The following is a 23,077-nucleotide window of genomic DNA, read 5'->3' on the forward strand; positions in this document are numbered from 1 at the left end:
CAGCAAGTTATTTGGGCTGGAAGGGGACTGGGGCTGACAGCAGGTGTCCCATCTAAAATAGGAAGCTGCCACCAGCCCAGGAGACAAATAGGACAGTCCTCCTGACCTTCTCTTTCTGTCACTCTCACCTCTGGGATCTTCTGCCCCCAGGAGTGTGTCTTTGCCTGACTCCCACACCCCACCCCATGTGATAACTCCTTTCCAATGTCTTCCAGCTGTGTTTCTCTGTTGCCCCTTCTTCCCTGAAAGCTCTACTCCGGAGCTCCTGTGCTTGCAGTGTCTCACTATTTTCTCCTCTAAAGCCAGCCTTTCCTTGAAGCCCTTCAAGTGTTCCCCCCCCGGCCTGTTGTCTGTCCCATAAATATGGAACGTCTGTGATTGTTTGATTCAGCCTGTACCTTTCTTCCATGTGTGCCCTCTACCCAGTGTCCCCTTTGCTTATTCTCCAATCCAGCCGCTATTAAGGGAACTGGTCAATGCTGTGTTCTCACCCCAGCACTGAGGTGCCCATGGGAGGAGAGAGGGTTCGTCCCCTTCTGCTCCAGTCAAAGCCCCAGTTCCTTAAGTCCGTCTTTACTTCATCAGCTCCCCCATCTTTGCTTCGAATCCCAGGTCACCTCTCCAGGTCTGTGGCTGAATAAGGAAACCATGTTCCCACTGCCCTGAACCCTTTGCATGCCAAAGAGAGGCTGAAGGGATAATGAGTGGGAGAGTCTCTGGGTCCCCAGGGTTGAAATGGAGAAAGCTCTGTGGGGATGTGAGTGTTCTTCTCTGCAGGGAGTGCCTTGTGCCCAAGAACTGAGGAGGAGAGAGTGCCACCAAGCATTCCAGCATGGACACGGACAGGAAGTAGTCTCAGCAAAGGATCTGATGGAAGTGGGAGCAATGTCTTCTTTCACTTCTGCAGGGATCCAGGTATTACTGTTAATAGAGTGGGTTTGGGATTCTCAGCTTCTAGAATGCAATGATTCAGACCCCTTCTACACCTTTCCTGGGATGACAAGGGGCTCTCAGAGCCGGACTCGCCCTTGGGAGAACAGGAACTTTCATTTTACTCCCCAACCACCCCTTTCCCTTACCTGCCACTGACTCAGAGGAAAGGATCAGGGAGCGCCTGGGTGGCTCAGTCGGTTAAGCGTCTGGCTTCAGCTCAGGTCACGATCTCACGGTTAGTGAGTTCAAGCCCCATGTCGGGCTCTGTGTTAACAGCTCAGAGCCTGGAGCCTGCTTTGGATTCTGTGTCTCCTTCTCTCTCTCTGCCCCTCCCCCACTCACTCTCTGTCTTTCACAAATGAATAAACATAAAAAAAAATAAAAAAAAAAAGAAAGGGTCAGGACCAGGGCACAACCCAGCCCCAGGGCCACAAGCTGACACTGTCACACACAACCTCTTGTTCGGGATTCTCCCTCCATTTTCATCAGTGCCCCACCTGGGAGGAAGATATCAGGCTGCCATTACCTGGGCTTTGGGAGGCCAGGGAGGGACATTAAAAACAATTCTCAGATTAGGGGCACCTGGGTGGCTCAGTCGGTTAAGTGTCCGACTTCCTCTCAGGTCATGATCTCACGGCTTCTGGGTTCAAGCCCCGTGTCAGGGTCTGTGCTGACAGCTCAGAGCCTAGAGCCTGCTTCCAATTCTGTGTCTCCCTCTCTCTCTCTGCTCCTCGCCCGTTCATGCTCTCTCTCTGTCTCTGTCTCTCTCTCTCTCAAGAATAAATAAACATTAAAAAATAATAACAGTTCTCAGGTACCAGGTATTTACATGGTCAGGTGCTCTGCTAAGCATATGACATGCTTGAGTTCACAGCGCTCTCTCAACAGCCGGGCGGTGCAGAAACCAATACCCCCACTTGGCAGACGCGGTCACTGTGGCTCACTTAGCCAGGACACACAGAAAGGACAAGGTCTGTCTGATTCCAGAGTCAACCCCTCTGCAATGACTATTGATTCACTAAACGTTCCTTGAGCACCTACTATGAGTCACTGTGGATGTAGTAGCAAACAGACAGTTCAAGTCCTGCCCTCTTGTTACTTTCAAGGAGGGCAGAGAGGCTGTAAATAGACACACACACATAGGTTCTTTTTTTTTTTTTTAAAGTGTATTTATTTTGAGAGACAGAGAAAGCAAGCAGGGGAGGGGCAGCGAGAGAGGGAGGGAGATAGAATCCCAAGCAGGCTCCGCACTGTCAGCACAGAGCCCAATGCGGGGCTCGAACCCACGAACTCTGAGATCATGACCTGAGCTGAAATTGAGAGTCGGATGCTTAACCAACTGAACCACCCAGGCGCCCCAGCACACATACATTTCTAACGTCAGGGAGCAGTGAGCACCTCAAAAAAATACAGCAATTAATGGCTGCAGAGGAGTGGAGGTGGCTGTTTCCCATAAGGTGGTCAGCAAAAGCAACCGTGAGGACGAGAATTTGCTTCGAGATCTGAATGCCGTGAAGGAGTGAGCCATGTAGATGAGTTTGAAGAACAGAGAAGGCAGTCTGTGGAACTACACCCAGCATGTAGATTATTTTTTTTAATTGAAGTCTAGTTGACACACAATGTTACATTAGTTTCAGGCATACAACATAGTGACTGGACAACTCTATATGACATGCTATGCTCACCATAAGTGTAGCTACCATCTGTCACCAAACAACGCGATGACACTATTATGATACCATTGATTATATTCCCTATATTTCATCCCCGTGGCTAATAACTGGAAGCCTGTACCTCCCACTCCCCTTCACCCATTTTGCTCATCCTCCCTACCCCCTCTGCTCTGGCAACCATCAGTTTGTTCTTCAGATTTATGGGTCGATTTCTCTTTTTTGTTTGTTATGTTTTTTAGAGTCCACATATAAATGAAATCATATGGTATTTGTCTTTCTGTCTGACTCATTTCAGACAGATAGACTTTGGGTCTATCCATGTTGTCACAAATGGCAAGACCCTGTTCTTTTTTATGGCTGAGTAATATCCCATTGTGTGTGTGTGTGTGTGTGTGTATGTGTGTGTGTGCACGCACGTGCACACGTGTATGCACAACTTCTCTATCCATTCATCTATGGATGGACACTTGGGTTGCTTCCAAATGTTGGCCATTGTAAATAATGCTGCAATAAATGTAGGGGGGCATATACCTTTTCAAATTAGTGTTTTCATTTTCGGTGGGTAAATAGCCAGCCCTGGAATTGCAGGATCATATGGTAAATCTATTTTTAATCTTTTGAGAAACCTCCATACTGTTTTCCACAGTGGTTGCACCAAGTTTCATTCCCACCAACGGTGCACAAGGGTTCCTTTCTCTCCACATCCTCCCCAACACTTGTTATTTCTTGTCTTTTTGATACTAGCCATTCTGACAGGTGTAAGGTGATATCTCACTATGTTTTTTTTTTTTTAAGTTGTATTTATTTTAAGTAATCTCTACACCCAGCATAGGGCTTGAATTCACAATCCCTCCATCAAGAGTCATACGCTCTTCTGACTAAGCCAGCCAGGCTTCCTTCATTGTGGTTTTGATTTGCATTTCCCTGATGATGAGTGATGTTGAGCATCTTTTCATGTGTCTATTAGCCATCTGTATGTCTTATTTGGAAAAATGCCTATTCAGGTCCTCTGCCCATTTTTTATCAGATTGCCTGCTTTTTTAGTGTTCAGTTGTATTAGTACCTTATATATTTTGGATATTAACCCCTTATTGGATATATCATTTGCAAATATGTTTTCCTAGATGCCTTTTTGTTTTGTTGATGGTTTCCTTCACTGTACAAAAGCTTTTTATTTTGGTAGTCTCAATAGCTTATTTTTGCTTTTGTTTCCCTCGTCTGAGGAGATATAGCCAGAAAAATACTGCTAAGGCAGATATCAAAGAGATTACTGCCTATGTTTTCTTCTAGGAGTTTTATGGTTTCAGGCCTCACATTTAGGTCTTTAATCCATTTTGAGGGGCGCCTGGGTGGCTCAGTCGGTTGAGCGTCCGACTTCCGCTCAGGTCATGATCTCGCGGTCCGTGAGTTCGAGCCCCGCGTCGGGCTCTGTGCTGACAGCTCAGAGCCTGGAGCCTGTTTCAGATTCTGTGTCTCCTTCTCTCTCTGACCCTCCCCCATTCATGCTCTGTCTCTCTCTGTCCCAAAAATAAATAAACTTAAAAAAAATCCACTTTGAGTTTATTTTTGTGTATGGTGTGAGAAAATGGTCCAGTTTCATTCTTCTGCATTTATCTGTCCAGTTGTCCCAGCACCATTTATTGAAGAGACTGTCTTTTCACCATTTATATTCTCAGAATGCATATTTTTTTCAAAATCTTGTTTCACATGGTATTAGAAGACACTTATCTCATAACCAAATCCTCCCAATTTCTGATTCCTTTGAAAAGCCAGAGTGTATCCTTTGGGAGTCCCCATCACACTCCCCAACACAACAATCCAGTGTGGCCCCTGGGCACAGCAGCCCACTTGGGTTTCCAACGCTGAATGGTGCTGTCCAGGTACCAGGTTCTGAAAAAGGAAAAACAAGTCTCATTGACAGTGCAGAGGAGCTCGGGGTCTGTGAGGAGTTCCCTTCCAGCACGGGATGGTGACACTTGAGCCAGGACATCTCTCCCCAAACTCTCCCTATTCCTTGACCTCCAAGCTAGAGGTGAGAGCATATGACAGGAAACTTGGTTCATTCATTTATTCATTCAGCAGCTCTAGTAGTTCACAATCACCCAGTAGTTTCTGACAGTCAAGGCTGCTGGTGAGGGCCCACACCAGGCAGTTACAAAAAATTTCCTACAGGGGGCGCCTGGGTGGCTCAGTCGGTTAAGCGTCCGACTTTGGCTCAGGTCACGATCTCACAGTTCATGAGTTCGAGTCCCGCGTCGGGCTCTGTGCTGACAGCTCAGAGCCTGGAGCCTGCTTCACATTCTGTGTCTCCCTCTCTCTCTGCCCCTTCCCCGCTCATGCTGTGTCTCTCTCTGTCTCAAAAATAAACATTAAAAAAAATTTCCTACTGAAACGTTTAGTCCTATTTTTTACCCCTCTGTCTGCCTGCCCTTCATCTCCATTCTCTGCAGCTGATGACTTCGTAGATGTGAGGCCCAACATTTCCCCCGGCTCTTCCTGAAAGAATGGGAGGCACATTCTGCAAATTAACTGACCAGGTACTGGTACTTTTTTCAAGTATCAAGGTCATGAAAGGCTGAGGAATTGACATAACCGTTATCCAGTATGACCTCCATCCTGGATGCTGGGTGTCAGGGAGTAAGGACGGGGGACTCCCAAAGGACACAGCCCTGGATTTTCAAAGGAATCAGAAAATGAGGGGATCTGATTATGAGACAAGCAGTTGGTTGACTCAAGTCCTCTTCTAAAACCATGTAAAACAATTTTTTTTTTTTTTTAAATCTACATTCTAAGGGGATGACTGTCTGGCTTGGTCGGGGGAGGGAGTGGCACGGTAGCATGCAACTCTTGATCTTGGGGTCATGAGTTCGAGCCCCACGTTGAGTGCAGAGATTGCCTAAATAAATAAGTAAACCTCAAAAAATCTGCATTCTAAGAATACACAATGGGGAATTTATAAATATTCATAAATTGGAGGAGCCTCAGAAGACACAAAAAACTAAACACAATGTGAAATTCTAGATGACATATTGGAAGAGAAAAAGGCCACTCATGGAAAAACATAAACTGAAATACAGTCTGTAGCCAGTAGTGTTGTACCAATGCCAATTTCTTTTTAATTTTATTTTATTTTTTAATTTTTTTAACGTTTATTTATTTTTGATACAGAGACAGAGCATGAATGGGGGAGGGTCAGAGAGAGAGGAATTCACAGAATCCGAAACAGGCTCCAGGGTCCGAGCACAAAGCCCAATGCGGGGCTCAAACCCACCAACCGTGAGATCATGACCTGAGCTGAAGTTGGATGCTTAACCTACTGAGCCACCCAGGTGCCTCTGTTAATTTCTTAGTTGTGTTCATCGTATCATGATCTTGGAAGAGGTTCTCATGAGGGGAAGCTAGGTGAAGGGGAAGCAAAATATCTTTGTACTCTCTGCAACGTCTCTGCACTTCTGAAAGCATTTCAAATTTATTTGTTTGTTTGTTTGTTTGTTTGTTTAGAGAAGGAGCAGGGGAGGGGCAGAGGGAGATGGAGAGAGAGAATCCCAAGCAGGCTCCATGCCCAGCATGGAGCTGGATGCAGGGCTTGATCCCATAACCATGAGATCAGATCATGAACTGAGCTGAATCAGGAGTCAGACTGAGCCACCCAGGTGCCCCAAATATATGATTTTATAAAAGACTCTTCAAATATCTGCCATTTTTTATCTTCCTCAGTGTCTTTCCACTGCATGAAAGCTTTTGATCAGATAATGAAAGGGAATTCTGAAACCCTTTAACATCATTTCCTTCATTAATTACCCTAAACCACAGCTCTTCTGAGTCATATTTATTGACCCCTCCTGTGTAACCTTCCCCTGAACCCCCTTTAAGGTAGAATGGCTTATAGGCAGAATGAAAGGCCACTTCTGGAACCTCTTAGAACTGTTGAGCTTGCACAGAGGTCAACCTCTAACCTCAGTTTCAGCATCAGAACGATGGGTAGAGACAGGACATATGGCTAAACATCCTACCACCACAGGATACCCACACACACACAAAGAATTATCTCATCTGAACATCAATAGTGCCAAGGTTGAGAAACCCTACAATACATCCCTTCCTACCCCCATATTTCCTCTGTAGCAAGGAAAGCAAGTCAGGCTGCAAGAAGAATTCAAAGCCCCTTAAAAGCTCTCCTCATGAAGGCCACGTTCCCTAGTGAGGCAGTCCCATTGGGACTCTCTCAAACCAGTTCTAGGGTCAGTTATGGGCTTCAGATGGATCCAGTCCTGCCTCCTCCCCCAGAAGTAGGGGTAGATGCCAAGGGAAACTAGAGATATATAATCTCATAATTAAGCCTTCTTCCAGGACCTGCCCTAACCCACCTTTCTGAGATTTAAACAACAGCATGGGCCCCGCCTTCATCCCGGCCATGTGCCTGAGACCTGGGGTGTCAAGTTCCCCAGGACCTTCAAGCACTTCCTCCCCCACCTCCATGGGAAAGGTGAACATGGTGTATACCCACACACCTGTGGGGGCACCCAGAGATCCACCTGGCCTCCCAGGCCCTTGACCTCAGGGGCTCTCTCTCCCATCCTATCTTCTGCCACTAGAGTCCTAGGCTCACTCCATGTTTTTGAAACCTGCCCTTCTGATCTGGCCAGTTACTGGGGCAGGTGCCCAGAGCAGACATAGCTGGTGGGGGCTGAGGAGAACAGGGGGAAGACTATGTGGGCAGAAGGCAGCAGGGGAATCATTCAAATCTGAGATCTGGCAGCACCTAGCTGGCTCGGTCAGTGGAGTGTGCAACTCTTGATCTCAGGGTTGTGAGTTCAAGCCCCACATTGGGTGTAGAGATTACTTAAAAATAAAATCTTTAAAAAGGAAAAAAAAAAAAAAAAACAAGGGGTGCCTGGGTGGCTCAGTTGGTAAGTGTCTGACTTCGGCTCAGGTCATGATCTCCCGGTTCATGAGTTTGAGCCCCGCATCTGGCTCTGTGCTGACAGCTCAGAGCCTGGAGCCTGCTTCAGATTCTCTGTCTCCTTCTCTCTCTCTCTCTCTGCCCCTCCCCTGCTCATGCTCTGTCTCTCTCTCTCTCTGTCTCTCTCTCTCTCTCTTTCTCTGTCTCTCTCAAAAATAAATAAATGTTAAAAATTTTTTAAACAAAACCAAAAAAATACCCAAATCTGAGGTCCTTTCTCCTCCACTTCTCCCAAACCCTTCTCCCAAACCCTCCTCCTAAACCCTCCTCCAACTTCCCCCTACTTCAGTCCTGCCACTGCAATCTGACTCATGGAGGTGTGAGACAGAAAAAGAAAGGGACAGAAAGAGAAAGAGACAGAAAGAGAAAGAGACAGAAAGAGAGATGCTCAGAGACAGGAGGAGATGGTGGCTGAGAAAGATGTACAGGGAGAGAGACAGAGAGAAAGAGAAAAGGCACGGGGAGAATTAGAGACAGAACAGAGATGAGAGACAGAGACTCAGAAATGCAGAGGATGAGAGAACGAGAGAGACAGAGACATAAAGAGAGACAAAAAAGATTCAGAGGCAGAAGCAAAGTGAGACAGATACAGAAACTCAGAGACAAACCACAAGAGACAGAGAATGGCCAGAGGGCTGTGAACAGGCTCCAGAGAATGGGAGAACTCCAGCCCAGGACAGAAAGGTCACCTGCAGTCACAGGCAGAAATGAACTTGACCCCAGATGAATAGAACCAAGTGCCTAAAACACCAAAGAGACCCTGCCCCCACCCCTGGCTTATTTTGCCCAGCCCCAAAACCCCGGGTCAAACCCAAAACCAGACTCAGGGCTCCGAATGGCAAACAAATGGAGATTTTGCCCCACTCCAGGGAAAACGGCCACTATTGACCACAGGGATGGGTGCTGAGGTCAGCCCGAAAGAGGCCAGTGGAGGGTTCCCAAGGGATGGCACCCACCCAAGGCATCACTCCAACTGGCTGCAAGCCCGGGCCGCTCCCAAGGTAAGGTATAAAAGTGAAAGGGATTAAAAGTCACTGGGAAAACTGGGTGTGGAGGGTCATGGGCTGTGGACAGAGGTGATTTAAGAGCAGCCCCCTTCTCCCCAGGCCACAGAGCCACAGGGCACACGCCTGGAGCAGATCATATCTCAGCCATCCTAGAAGTTCAGCAGGTAAAGGGCCAAGTACGGTTCACAGAGGAGGAGGGTGGCTCTCAAGAGTGGGGTCATCGGCTTCATTTCCTTGTCACTACGATTGGTTGGGATCTCCCTTTTCCTCTTTTGAGGGTTCTCAGAGTCTCTGGGCCTGTGTTTCTGGGGCTCTCTCTGGCTCTGTTCGTTCATTTGACAAGTGTTTTAGAGCTCACGGTAGGCTGGGCACTGGGTCTTGATCACTGGCTCTTTACCCAGCAGGTGGCATCTGTGGAATGAGCCCTGAGCCCATGGGGTCAGAACCCCTGATTCTTTTCTATCTGATTCTGCCCCCTTCTCTGTCTCAGTCTGTCTTGGCCTCTGTTTCTAGGTGTCTGTCTAATGTTCTGTGTGTGTGTGTGTGTGTGTGTGTGTGTGTGTGTGTCTGTCTCTCTCTTGCCCTTTCTCTACCTTTCAGTGCCCATCTCTAAGTCTCTCAGGAAGTGTGTCTGTCTGTCCACCTCTCTTCTGTCTTTCTCTAGCTCTGTGCCTTGATTTGTCTGTCTCTGTCCTTGCGTGTCTCTATCTCTTATCACTCTCTGTGTGAGAGTCAGTCTCATGATAGATGGCAGATGATGACAGACAGACAGATGACAGAGAGACATCTATAGATATTCCGATATCTTACTTGGTTTTTCCAAATACCTCATTATCTCCATGTGTATCTCTGTCTCTCTGTCTCCATCTCTCCATCGGTCTCTGTTCCGTTGCTGTCTCTCTTGCTGTCGGTCTCTCTGCATTTTGACTGCCTCTGCCTCTGTTTTCTCCTGGTCTCCATGCCCTTTCTTTCCTTCTCTGTCCCCACCCCTCACTTCTGTCCCCTCAGGCCTTGGTTGTTCCCTCTCCCTGCCTCTCTACCTCCTCCCTTCTCTCTCTCTCTCTTTCTTTTTTTAACATTTATTTATTTATTTATTTATTTATTTATTTATTTAGAGAGATAGCCCAAGCAGGGGAGGGGCAGAGAGATAGGGAGAGAGAGGATCCCAAGGTGGGGCTCAAACTCAGGGAACCACGAGATCATGACCTGAGCAGAAATCAAGAGTCCAATGTCTAACCAGCCGAAACACCCAGGTACCCCTCCTTCCTTCTTTTCTTCTGCCCCCATTTCCAGGGTGTGGGGGAGGCAAGTCCCAGGAGCTGCAGAGTGAAGGGATCTTGCTCCCTCCCTGGCCCTGCGGGTCCTATGCTCTCCCACTTCGCTCCCCAGATGCCTGCGGCTGCTTTCACCATAGACAGTATGAGCACAGCCATCTTGCTCCTGCTCCTGGCTCTCACCTGTGTGTTCCTGATGCTCAATTCAAGGGGCAAGAGCCGGCTGCCCCCAGGCCCTAGGCCTCTCCCACTCCTGGGAAACCTGCTGCAGCTTCGCTCCCAAGACATGCTGACTTCTCTTACCAAGGTGCAAGGACCTAGGGTGGGGTGAGAAGGGAGGAACAGGGGGAGGGGTCCCAGGGTCCCAGACCCTCCCCCCCCATGACATCTGTTTTCCTACCCTCAGCTGAGCAAGGTCTATGGCTCGGTGTACACAGTGTACCTGGGGCCCAGACGCGTAGTGGTCCTCAGCGGGTACCAAACCGTGAAGGAGGCCCTTGTGGACCAAGGGGACGATTTTAGTGGCCGTGGCGACTACCCCACCTTTCTCAACTTCACTAAGGGCAATGGTAAGCCTGCTCCCCATCTTCTCCCCTCTCCAGCTCAATCCACACTGAGGGAGGGGATAAGGGTAGGGGACTGTCCTCCCAATTTTGGTGACACTCAGGGCTACTGATCTCACCAATGACACCAGCTGGGATGGAGCCAGACAGTGCTAGTCTAGGTGGACTCGCTTCCCCATCCCCAAATCCCACCACCATTTTGAAATGCACTTCCACACCAGTCCCCGACCTGCGTCCAACTCCAACCCCATTCTCATCCCAATCCCTATCTCTAGCCTAACCACATTATCAAATCTCCATCTCAGTCAAGTGGCCAAATTATCTGGCCCAGCCCACATTGTCCACCTCAACCCAGTCCTCGTCAACCCTACCTCCATGTTCCCCATTCCAACCTCAACTTTCATGGCTACCTGCAACACTGACTTCATCTCCCTCCAACCTCCATTCCCATTATGAACCCTCTCCCAAACCCCACATTAAAATCTGTTATCAACCCCATCCTGACCATCAAACTGAACTCCACCATTATTTTTCTCCCCAGCCCCAGCCCTATCTTCTATCCCAATCACCCATTGAAGTTGCTCATTCCCAGTTTCATTTTCAACCCTAATCAAACCGCCATCACCAAAACTAACCCCAGCACATATCCACCCAGCCCCAAGCTAATCTCAAGCCCAATCTACCAGTCTTTTCCATTCTATACAACTCCATTCCCATCAGCAACCTCAATTTATCATCAACCCCATAATCCCCCCTCCTCCCCCATTGTCATCCCATCCCAATCCAAACCCAGGTCCATCCCACCCAGCCAACAACTCACATCAACTCCAAACCTCTCCTGTCTCAATACCCTGTCCTCCTTAGGTTTGGAAATCACCTAGTCTTCTGGGTTTTCTTTCCTTTTTTTTTTTTTCTTAAAAATTTTTTTAATGTTTATTTTATTTTTGAGAGAAAGAGACAGAGTGTGAGCAGGGGAGGGATAGAGGGAGAGGGAGACACAGAATCTAAAGCAGCCTCCAGGCTCCGAGCTATCAGCACAGAGCCCAACACGAGGCTCAAAGCCATGAACCATGAGATCATATCGGAACCAAATCTGGACGCTTAACGGACTGAGCCACCCAGGCACCCTGTTTCTTTCTTTCTTTTTTTTTTTTAACATAAATCTTTTATTCAGAGAAAGCCATAAGACAAAGCCCAATAAATGACAAGGGAAAGGGAGGGGGAGAAAGAGATAAGATTGGCAGAAAGTTGCTCTGATTGAAAGGGGGATCCTGGAGACCTGCATCCTCAACTATCCTTCTCCCCCTAAAGAACCCCTGAGGCTCCTCCTGTCCCCTTCACTAGGTGGATACCAGCTGCTCCAGGATTTGGAAGCAAAGAGCTCTAGTTGAAAGCAAGAACAGGGCACCTGGGTGGCTCAGTGGATTAAGCATCCAGCTCTTGATTTCAGCTCAGGTCATGATCTCACTGTTGGTGAGATCAAGCCCCACATCGGGCTCTGTGCTGATGGCATATGGAGCCTGCTTGGGATTCTCTCTCTCTCTCTCTCTCTCTCTCTCTCTCTCTCTCTCTCTCTCCCCTCTCCCTCTCTCTCAAAATAAACTTTAAAACAAACAAACAAAAAATCCAGTGCATTGAGTACACATTCCACCTTCATGTCCCCTTCCCGGTCTTGGTCTGATGACCTCACCCGTCCAGGTGCACCAGGTGCAAGGAAGTGGAGACAGTAGTGGTTTCTTTCTACTTGCCACACAGAAACCATCTGGATACATACTTTATCTGTTACTAGTTCTTCCTTACATAGTACAAAGGATAACAACAGGGTTCTGCTCCTTCCTGGGTATGTGCCTTTGGACAAGTGGCTTCCTCTCTCTGACCCTGAGTTGGCTGGGATGAGAAAGCTGTTTGTTCCAAGTCAATGAGATAAGGCAGACGGTGCAAGGCAATCAGCGTCATTTTTTTCTTCTTTAGCTTCTAGTTCTCTGCTTGCTCCAGGGAAACCAGAGACAAACACATCGGGAGACCTTATCCTATTGTAGCCCCATCACTAAATTATGACCACCTAGCATAGTCAGGGCTGGAATAGGGAGCTGTAGGAGACCAGCGGCAAGTGCCTGAACCAGCCAAGGGAGGGTCAGCATGGGCATCGCGGAGGAAGGGACCTCTAAGCTGAGACCTAAAAGATGAGGACTACCATTCAGGAGCAGACAGATGTTGAAGAGTGTTCTGGAAGGACTAGCCTGTGCAAAGACCCTGAGTCCAGGGAAAGAAGGTTCCTAGACGAGGTCCTAATATTTATCTCTCTTGCTTTTCTCCCTCGTTTGTGCTTTCATTAATTAATAAGCAATCACCAGCACCTCCCGTGTGGTAAGGCCCGCGCTGGACAATGCTAGGGACAAGGTGGTGACCAAGACAGCCCCTCCACCCCCCATCTTCACAGCTTAGAGAAGGAGATAGCCCCATGGCCAGACAGTGATGGTCCAGAGTGATCAGGTCTGTGATGAGGGAAACAGAGAGATCAGGACTATGGCGAGGAAGCCCATGGCCCTAGGGAAGCTCAGAGAAGGCACCTGACCTGGCCTGGAGGGTTAGGAAGGGCTTCCTGGGAAGGGGTAGATTCCACACTCTGAGTCTCTCCCCCAGAAGACACCAGGAAAGGGGACTCAGGTGGCGGCGGTCTTGGAAATAAGCCATCAGTAGAGCTGGCCCCTCCCCTTCTCGTCAGGCCTCGCCTTCTCCAATGGGGACCGGTGGAAGGCCCTGAGGAGGTTCTCCATCCAGATTCTGCGGAACTTCGGGATGGGGAAGAAGAGCATCGAGGAGCGGATCCTGGAGGAAGGCCGCTTCCTGCTGGCGGAGCTACGGAAAACTGAAGGTTGGTCCTCGAACGCAGTTGATACGCCTAACTCACATCCATCTTCCTTAGTCGTCAGGACTGCCAGAGAGTGTGGGCGTGAACTTAAAACTGCTGGAGGCTCCTCACTCGGCCCACGGTCAGAGTGGTGCCCCCTGGAGGTGGGTCAGCTCCAGGTGCTATGTTCTTTGAGGTACGGCAGCAAGACGGGTTATGTGGTGGTTGTTCCGTTGCGCTGTCCCTGCGTGGTATTCTGAACGCAGTGTGTATCATTGTGGTGGATGGTGATGATGATACTTTTTTTTTTTAACATTTATTCATTTTTGAGAGAGACAGAGCGCAAGCAGGGGTGGGACAGAGAGAGAAAGAGACACATAATCCCCAGCAGGCTCCAGGCTCTGAGCTGTCAGCACAGAGCCCGACACAGGGCTCGAACTCACAAACTGAGAAATCATGACCTGAGCTAAAGTCGGATGCCCAACCGACTGAGCCCCCCAGGCGCCCCATGATGATGATACTCTTGACACCACACCACTTATGGGGGCCCTGTGTTAAGCACACTTTCGTGCATAAGCCCCTGGAGCCTCAGAACGATCCATTTTGCAGATGAGGAAACAGAGGCATAGAGATCAACCAACTGTCTTGAAATGATCAAGCTAGTCAGTGGAGAAGCAAAGGTTTAAACCCGGTTCTTGCCGACACCAAGGTCCACACTTTGCACATGAATGCCCATTTACTGAGTACTTCCTGAGACCAGGGACTGTACTAAGCTCTTCACACATATGAACACATCCCACGTCCCCTGAAACCTTAGGAAGCTATTACAAGTGACGAACCTCAGGCCCAGAAAGGTTAAGTCATGTGCCCAGGAAGTGGCAGAGCTGGGGTGTAAAACCCAGCTCAAAACTGCCCACCCATGAAAAAAAAAAAAAAAAAGTTAAAAATAAAGACACTTACATGGTGCCTACCATGGGCCAGCACTGTTCCAAGAATTTCGTGTATATTACCTCCTTGAACAATCACCCAAACCTAAGCAGGAGTCCTATTTTAAACCTCATTTTACAGGAGAAGAAACTAAAACACAGAGAGGCAGACAGTCCTCTACCCTGATCTCCAAATCTTGCTGGCTTTTGACAGGGAAAAAAAAAAAAAAAAAATGATGCTGCAGGGTTGGAATGATGGGATGTAAGTAAAGGAATAACTGCCTGAGTTAGTTTCCTGTAGCTGCTATTAAAAAAAAAAAAAGCTGCAAACTTAGTGACTTAAAGCAGCACACATTTATTCTCTTACAGTTCTGGAATCCAAAGTCTAAAACTAAAACGGGTGGGCAGAGCTGACTCCTGGAAACTCTAGGGGAAAATCCATTTCCTTGCCTTTTCCAGCCTCTAGAGAGGCCACCCACGTTCCTGACCTCGTGGTCCCTTCCCCTCTTCTTCAAAGCCAGCAACACAGCATCTCCCAATATCTGTATTTCTATCTCTCTCTCTCTCCCTCCTCCCTCACTCTCCCTCTCCATCATCACATCACCTTTTCTTACTCAGACCCTTCCGCCTCCATTGTAATTACATTAGATCCACTCGGATAAGCCAGACAATAATCTCCCCATCTCAAATTCCTTAATTTAATCACAAGTTCACAGGCTCTTAGAGATTAGGACATGGACATTTGGGGAGGGGGGGCATTATTCAGCCTACCACAGCACCCTGGCTTATACAGGCTCAGGATGGGCCAGGCCCTTACCCAGCCACACTTCCAACTCCTTCCACCAGCCCCATGAGGAGAAGACTGTCACCGAGCCCATTTTACAGACGAGAAAGCTGAGGTTCAGAGAAGGGAAGTCAGTTTATCCAGGTCACGCAGAGATTAAGAAGCCAAGGCCAAGTCCAAACTGTATCTATCTAACTCCAGACTCAGCTTTCTGGGCCGTGCTGTGTGGCATGGCTAATGGGCTATTTTCAGTGATCCCTTCAGTGGTCAGACCACTGGGTGTTAGGGGTTGTGTCGCTGTGTCACTGCTGGCTGAGGCTGTAGTGTTGTCAGGCGCTGATGTAGTATTGTGTTGTGTTGTTTATTGCGTGTGTTGTCTTGTGTGGTGCGTGCTGCGGGTCGGATGGCGGAGAGGAGCCTGTTCCGTTGCTTGGTGGTGGTGTGGATGTGCCGCAGGGCGTTGTGGGTTCTGCGTTGTCAGGTACTCTTGCGGTTGTTTATGACGCATGCTGGGTGGCCAACGAGCACTTGTTTTGTGCTCCAAGTGACCTTGCCTCGTTGCACTGCCATTCAGGAATCCGGTATGTTGCACAATGTGCCCCTTGACTCATTCTGCCCCTGACCCTCAGGCAAGCCCTTCGACCCCACGTTCGTGCTCAGCCGCTCGGTGTCGAACATCATCTGCTCTGTGATCTTCGGCAGCCGCTTTGACTACGACGATGAACGTCTGCTCACCATTATCCGCCTCATCAATGACAACTTCCAAATCATGAGCACCCCCTGGGGAGAGGTCAGGAGGCCTAGTTGGAGGGGGTACAGGGTTGGGGTTCGTCCTGGGACGTAGCGGAAACGACGGGCGGGGAAAGGGTGCGCTTGACCCTGTCTGGCCCCGCCCTTTCCCGTCTGGCCCCGCCCTTTCCCGTCTGGCCCCGCCCTTTCCCGTCTGGCCCCGCCCCGCCTAGCCTAAGGTCACTCTCTCCACCAAGTTGCCACAGAGTCCCCGCTCCACCTCGGCCTCTCCAGAACCTAGCTGACCCTCAAGACTCCGCCCGCCCCGTGCCTACCTGCTCCGCCCTGACCTCACCGGCCTCTGCCCCCCACACACTGCCTGATCCTCCAAACCCCTCCGACCCTCCCCCCATCCCCAGTTGTACAACGTCTTTCCAAGCGTCCTGGACTGGTTACCTGGGCCGCACCGACGCCTTTTCCGGAACTTCGGGCGCATGAAGGACCTCATCGCCCGCAGCGTCCGCGACCACCAGGACTCCCTCGACCCCAGCTCTCCCCGCGACTTCATCGATTGCTTCCTCAGCAAGATGGCACAAGTAAGCCCGGCCTGGAAGTCTCATCCCTGATCTGACCTGCTGCCCCAGCCTCAAGCCAACGAGGATCCCGGGTTGAGCGGGTTTGAGAATGATCTCCCTGCCTCCCGGGAAGTGCAGTTAGAACTCCCGGCTCTGCTCGGCGGGAGCCCAGAGCCACTCGGGGCCACGGCCCGCCCCGATTAACAGCTCATTAAGAAGTCCCTAAGGCTCTGTTAATTGTGGGCCCTGCGGCTGAGATTTTCTCTAGCCAGCCCTTACGCACTCCCCAGCTTCCCCGACCGAAAGAAAGTTAAACAGAGGAGGGACTGAGCTGACACCCAACAGGAGTTGTGCAGAGCTGAGCCTGTGGTCAGTGTCCGGCGGGATCTCCTGGCCCCGGGCTCATATCCCCGCCCCTCAACCTCCGCAGGAGAAGCAAGACCCGCACAGCCACTTCCACATGGATACCCTGCTGATGACCACACATAACCTGCTCTTTGGGGGCACCGAGACCGTGGGCACCACGCTGCGCCACGCCTTCCTTGTGCTCATGAAGTACCCAAAAGTGCAAGGTGCGCGCGCGCCAAGCCTGCCCACAGCGCCAAGGGCCACACCCGCTCCGCACGCGTGCCCCACGGGCCTCAGCTCGCTCGCCTCGAAGCCCCGCCCAGCATGCCAGACAGCCCAATCCTCCGGCTTACGCCCGGGACCCACAGCCAAACCCACAAACCCACACGGAGGCCCAGCCCACCCACACGGTTCCCGCGGTCCACACAGCTTGCTGGACCCCGGACCCCGGACCCCGCCCTCATGGTCTTGCTTTGCGGCCCACCTCTGACCCTGACCACCCAGCACGCGTCCGGCCTCGGAGCAGGGATCTCCCAGTCCGCCTAGAGCCTGGCCCTGAGCCTCAGCCGCAGGGCCAGCCAGGAACCATCAGTCTGACCCACAAAGTCTGACCACCTGCCCACACAGCACGGTCTGCGACCCCATCTCGCCCAAACCCCGCCTCTGGGCGGATCCCGGAACCCTGGCCTCCGGCACAGAGTCTATTAGGGTCCACGCCGCCTGCCGCATCCGGGATCTCTCGGAGCTTACGCACAGCCCACCCACTCGACCCACCCCCCAGCGGGCCATGTCCTCCCATCCGGGACCTGGACTCCAGGCAGCCCCTAAGCCCCTCCCGCCCAACCCCGCCCCTAGGAGCTCTTGCGCCAAATTTTCGTCCTCATCTACAACTCTCAAACCAACCCTTCCCTCCGTGGCCCCCGCTGACCCCCACAGGGACCTCTGCAGCGGCCCTCCTACTGGGAAGCAGGGGCTGGACCCCGCCCACACAAGCATACCCCTCTCCCCAGCCCAGTCGAGCCCCTGGTACCCCCGACTAGGCTCCCCTCTCCACCTGCAGCCCGCGTACAGGAGGAGATCGACAGCGTTGTGGGACGGGCGCGGCTGCCGGCGCTGGAGGACCGAGCGGCCATGCCTTATACAGATGCGGTGATCCACGAGGTGCAGCGCTTCGCAGACGTCATCCCCATGAACTTACCGCACCGCGTCACCCGGGACACAGCCTTTCGCGGCTTCCAGATACCCCAGGTGTGCTGGGCACCTGGCAATGGACAGCTGGCACACTAGAAGAGGCATCCCAGATTTGCTAATGGCTTCCGGGGCTCTAGCAAGGAGGATCCCAGGCCCTAGCAATCAGTACCCTGGGCCTTAGCGACTGGCATCCCAAGCCCCAGCAACAGACATCTGAGGCTCTTCAATCCAGAGCCTCAGCCCCTTTCCCAAGACCCTATTCGGTACTGTAATGGACTGGATCCTGACCCTGAACTCCAGATCTCTTCCCCATGACAGGTTCCCTAACCCCTCTCCAGCATCCCCAGGCTCTAAGACTTCATCCTGGGGGTCCCCTGTGCCTAAGCACTGTCCTGAGACTTCTCCCTCTTCCCAGAAACCCCAAACCTGCTCTGACAAGGGGAGGTATCCCCCACCCCCGTGCACACAGCTTCCAGCACCCGCTTGGGACCCCAGACAGTGACACACATTTCCTGAATCCCTGATGGAGTCCTATGCTTCACATCGCCTTCTCAAGTCCCTGGGACCTCCAGCCCGGTCAAATGGAAGTTTTAGCTTGAGAATCTCCCAGACTTTCTACCCCACTGATTCTGCCTCCCTACTCACACAGGGCACGGATGTCATCACCCTCCTTAATACAGTCCACTATGACCCCAGCCAGTTCCTGACGCCCCAGGAATTCAACCCTGAGCATTTTCTGGATGCCAATCAGTCCTTCAAGAAGAGCCCTGCCTTCATGCCCTTCTCAGCCGGTGAGAACCACAGGGGCAAGAGTCAGGGTCTTTGGGGCCCCATATTCCTACCTACATTCCTCAGTCCTTTTTTTTTTTTTTTTTTTTTTTTTTTTTTTGAGAGAGAGAGAGAGAGACAGGGCACGAGCAGGGGAAGGGCAGGGAGTGAAGGTGAGAGAGAATCCTAAGCAGGCTCCCCTCTGCCAGCGCAGAGCCAGACTTGGGGCTCAGTCTCACCAACCCCCAGATCATGATCTGAGCCGAAATTAAGAGCCGGATGCTTCACGGACTCAGCCACCCAGATGCACCGCCCCCCTCCCCCCACCGCCCCCCCCCCCCACCTTTTTTTTTTTTTCTTCAGTCCTAATTCCACTCTCAAACCCTCTCACTTCTTCATCCCACCGCATCCTCAGCTTCCGATGTTCTCACTCCGAACTCTGTTCCTATAGGCAGATAATGACTAAAATCCTTGCGGAGGGAGGCGGGGAGGCAGGATATTAATTCAACTTGGGGGGGGGGGTCCACCGTCAGCCACTGGGTGGCGCAGGTGAGCAGTTCTAGTTTTCCTTGGCGTTGGTCTTTATCCTGCTGAAAAAATATCTTTCCTGTTCAACCCAGTAGCAGAAATAAAAAGGAGGAAGGAGGAATAATAATAAGCCACTTACCATGTTGTCTACTGTGTGCCAGGCAAAACTTTTAAGAAGACCTATTAGAGTGGTGGCTAAGAGTTAGGTTTTACAGCCAGACCCCCAGCTCAGTCATCCCCCAGCTATAACGGCCTGGAATATGTTACTTCACCTCTCTGTGCCTCAACTTCCACGTCTATAAAGTGGAGATTGATAAGGCCCACCTCTTGGAATTATTATGAGGGTTAACTTAACATCAGTATACTGCCTAGAGTAACCTATGACACGCAATGACCTACATGGCATCATATTCTCATTTACCTGAATTTACCATTCACAACACTCTGAGGTACTATTGTCATCCCCATTTTATTTCATTTCACTTTTTTTTTTAACGTTTATTTATTTTTGAGACAGAGAGAGACAGAGCATGAACGGGGAGGGTCAGAGAGAGGGGGAGACACAGAATCCGAAACAGGCTCCAGGCTCTGAGCTGACAGCACAGAGCCCGACGCGGGGCTCGAACTCACGGACCGCGAGATCGTGACCTGAGCCGAAGTCGGCCGCTCAACCGACGGAGCCACCCAGGCGCCCCTCATTTCACTTTTTATCATCCCCATTCTACATACCCAGAAACTGGCTTGCCCAAGATCACAGAACTCGTAACTGCAGAGTCGGGATTGGAACCCGTGAACTCGCCCTTGTATCGTCGGCCAGATCCTTGTTGGTCCCGGATTTAAAGCGCCTTTACAGATCTTTAGATGGGTGGGTCTGTGACGTCTCCAACCATTAGCTTCATATGTTTTTCTCCGAGAATTTGGGACCGGAGCCCCTCACCCCGTCTCATCTCACCGCTCCTGAGCCACCTCCCCACCCCCCGCAGGTCGCCGAGTGTGCCTGGGCGAGTCGCTGGCGCGCATGGAGCTCTTCCTCTACCTCACCGCCATCCTGCAGAACTTCTCGCTGCAGCCGCTGGGGGCGCCCGAGGACATCGACCTGACGCCGCTCAGCTCCGGGCTCGGCAACTTACCGCGGCCTTTCCAGGTGTGCCTGCGCACGCGCTGACGCCGCGGCCCTTCCAGATCCGCCACGGAGCCGGGAGGCCCGCCGTGGGGCTGGCGCCGTCCTCTTCTCGTTCCACTGTGCCCGTGATCCCTCTCGCTGTCACACTCGCTTCCCCGCACCTGAGCCTGCCGCCTACCGGTCCGTCCGCCCCCCCATCTCGACCTGGTCGGCGCCCCCAGAAGCAGAGAAGCGCAAAGGGAAGGGGAAGTGCTTGCCTCGTTCCTATTGCGCGCCCTCTTGGGGGCCGTTTGAATCATTTTCTAGTAAATTGTAAAAGATTCCAACTGCCTTGGCTGAATTATAGAGAGGACGGTCCCCCAGGATGGGGGGAAGGAATGTCTGGCTGCAGAGAAAGGAGACACCAAACTGACCGGTTCTTCCGTCACCCTTAGAGTGGCTAAAAACTGGGAGAAATTGTTTCCCAGGGTAAGGGCTGTGAGGCCTGACGACAGAGAGGCAGAGAAACCCAGGCAGAGAAAAAGACAGCAGTCTAGAGACATAAGGATGCGGTCGGCCCAGAGATGCGGTACAAAGATGGAGATAGAAGCAGGGAGAACATGAGAGACTGAGCGATAGACACACAGAGACTGAGAAATAACAATTACTCAAACTTACACAGTGCTTCCAATGCACTCTAAGGCCCCGTTTAAATCTCCCTATGAGGCAAAGCAGCATGTTACACTTTTAGAGACAGAGAGATGAAATGCCTTGGCCAAGATCACACGGCCGGAGGGCGACAGAGCTGGGATCAGGATGCAGACTCCAACGCTGGTCCCCTCCACCTCACAAGTCAGAGACACAGAGCAATGCAGAGGGGTACAGGGACGGAGAAATGGGGAGACAGAGAGGAGAGAGAGAGACAAAGAAAGAAACAGAAATGGCCAGAGAAAGCCAGAGAAGAAGGGCAATGAAGGGGGGAAGGGAGGCACCAGGAAGCCTGAAAGACTATTCCCTTGTCTTGCAATGTATCCCTTTGGGGTAGGGCTAGCAGTCCCAGGCATGGGGCCTCCCAACCTGAGACTGGGCTTGTTAGCCTGACATCCTGCTGACAGAAGCTTTTCTCAATGAGTGGGCAGGCATCTTAAGCTCCAAGGAGCCAGAGTCAGAGGGGCGGTGGCCCCCCAGCCATGGGCGGAGGTGGCTTAGGTGACCGTACCCTAAATGGGGCCTCCCCAAGGCCATCCAGAAGCTAGGACACAACACACTCTGCTGAGACTTATAGGCGGTCCCCACACCCATAGGCGTCGGCTCCTTAATCCCCATGCTGTTCCCACCACAGGCCAACGAGAGTCTGCCCCAAGGGCCCAGGCAGGGACGCAGAGGTGGAGAGAGAGAGGGAGAGACTCAGAGGTCCCGAGAAAGAAAGGTGGAGGGACAACAGCAAAGAGAAACACATGGAAATACTGAAAAAGAGTTGGAGAGAGACAGGAGAGACCAAGAGATGCAGAGACAGATGGGAGAGATCATGAAAACCAAAGACCAGGAGTGAGACAGAGAGACAGTGGACAGATGCTCAGAGACAAGGAAGACAGGAGATGCTAAAACAGAGATAGAGGGGCACCTGGGTGGCTGAGGCAGTGAAGCATCCGACTTTGGCTCAGGGCATGTCTTGAGGTTCATGAGATCGTACCCTGAGCCAGGTTCTGCACTGACAGCGCAGAGCCTGCTTGGGATTCTCTCTCTCCCTCTCTCTGCCTCTCCCCTACTCATGCTCGCTCTCTCTCTCTCTCTCTCTCTCAAAATAAACACACACACACACACACACACACACACACACACACACACACACACACACGAGACAGAGACACAAGAAGAGAGACAGTCACAAGGATTCAGCAAGACAGAAACTGAAAAAAATAGAGTCTAAGTTAGAGATAGAAACAGACAGAATTCAGGATACAGAGAGTCATGCATTGGTTCAACATTTACTGAGCCCCCACTGTGTATTTCAGTGCTGGGGATACAGAAGTGAACAACAAATGCCAGCTCTTGAAGAGACCCAGAGAAAGCAGTTCATCTGAAAGCCTGACACAGTGGGATGGGGCCAGGTCAGGGGAGGGCACACCCCGCAGCACCCCTGCTGTCTCTGGAGTCAGCCCCTGTAATGGGGGGGGGGGGGGGGCGGCGGGGGGCAGGGGGCCTGCCCACACTCCTTGCCAGTCATTGGGTTCCTGGACAGAAAGGCTGACAGGGAAGGAGATCCATGGCAGAGATAGAGGCAGGGAGACAGGGAAGAGGGAGATTAAGGGTAAGATAAACTGGGAGGGATACAGATATGAACAGAAGCAGGTACTGAGAGTAAAACGGAAAGAGAGAGAGATGAACAAAGAAACAGAAATTGAGAGTGAGAGATGAAACAAAGATAGAGACAGAGATACTGAGAGACATTCCTGGAAACAAGCCCAGTTCCAGACAGTGCACGGCCCCCACCTTCTCCCCACCTCTGGGCCCTGTGCCAGGCACCTGTCAGAAGGCTTGATCTGGTGAGGCACGGCCAGGTGAGGCAGGTGCTGGTGGGAGGGTGGGCCTCATTCCTGAACAGTGTTTTGAACTCTGACTCAGCCCCAACCCCAACCCTACCCCTGGGCACCTTGTGCCCTCCGGCCCACACCCCCAGGCGTGGCCATCAAGACCTGGCCTCAGGTGGGGGTGCCCAGCGAGACTCGTGGGAAACTGGAGACATGGGGTGCAGCAGCATGGGCATAGGACATTCAGGGACATCTGGGAACTAGAGCATTGGGAACAGAGGTGGTGAGGGGTTCAGGGTAAGGCACAAGGCGGTCAGCATGTGGGAAGGCA

General features: G+C 51.4%; 1 protein-coding gene and 2 long non-coding RNA genes across 4 annotated transcripts; 1 reads left to right on the top strand and 2 right to left on the bottom strand.

The window, feature by feature from the left end:
* Positions 1 to 4,269: 4,269 nt before the first annotated feature.
* On the bottom strand, positions 4,270 to 9,704 carry LOC109256617 (uncharacterized). Its single transcript, XR_002075722.2, has 2 exons — positions 9,404 to 9,704; positions 4,270 to 4,496 (listed from the first exon to the last, which is right to left on the bottom strand). It is a non-coding gene; the product is annotated as an uncharacterized LOC109256617 (long non-coding RNA).
* On the top strand, positions 8,464 to 20,562 carry CYP2F1 (cytochrome P450 family 2 subfamily F member 1). Of its 2 annotated transcripts, XM_019432092.2 has the most exons (10): positions 8,611 to 8,740; positions 9,966 to 10,157; positions 10,257 to 10,419; positions 13,139 to 13,288; positions 15,604 to 15,764; positions 16,123 to 16,299; positions 16,709 to 16,850; positions 17,687 to 17,874; positions 18,467 to 18,608; positions 20,097 to 20,562. In XM_019432092.2, the coding sequence occupies exons 2-10, from the start codon at positions 9,966 to 9,968 to the stop codon at positions 20,276 to 20,278; spliced, it is 1,497 nt and encodes a 498-aa protein (XP_019287637.1). In that variant the 5' UTR covers positions 8,611 to 8,740; the 3' UTR covers positions 20,279 to 20,562. The 2 variants fall into 2 exon arrangements, with proteins under 2 accessions (XP_019287638.1, XP_019287637.1); XM_019432093.2 differs by lacking the exons at positions 9,966 to 10,157; positions 10,257 to 10,419 and adding an exon at positions 8,464 to 8,570 and having other exon boundaries at positions 8,676 to 8,740.
* Positions 14,526 to 16,272, bottom strand: LOC109256616 (uncharacterized). The gene is made up of 2 exons (XR_002075721.2): positions 16,160 to 16,272; positions 14,526 to 15,754 (listed from the first exon to the last, which is right to left on the bottom strand). It is a non-coding gene; the product is annotated as an uncharacterized LOC109256616 (long non-coding RNA).
* Positions 20,563 to 23,077: the final 2,515 nt, after the last annotated feature.

This window comes from Panthera pardus, unplaced genomic scaffold (genome assembly GCF_024362965.1).
Source record: "Panthera pardus isolate Hobbes unplaced genomic scaffold, ASM2436296v1 HiC_scaffold_18, whole genome shotgun sequence".
Lineage (NCBI taxonomy): Eukaryota > Metazoa > Chordata > Mammalia > Carnivora > Felidae > Panthera > Panthera pardus.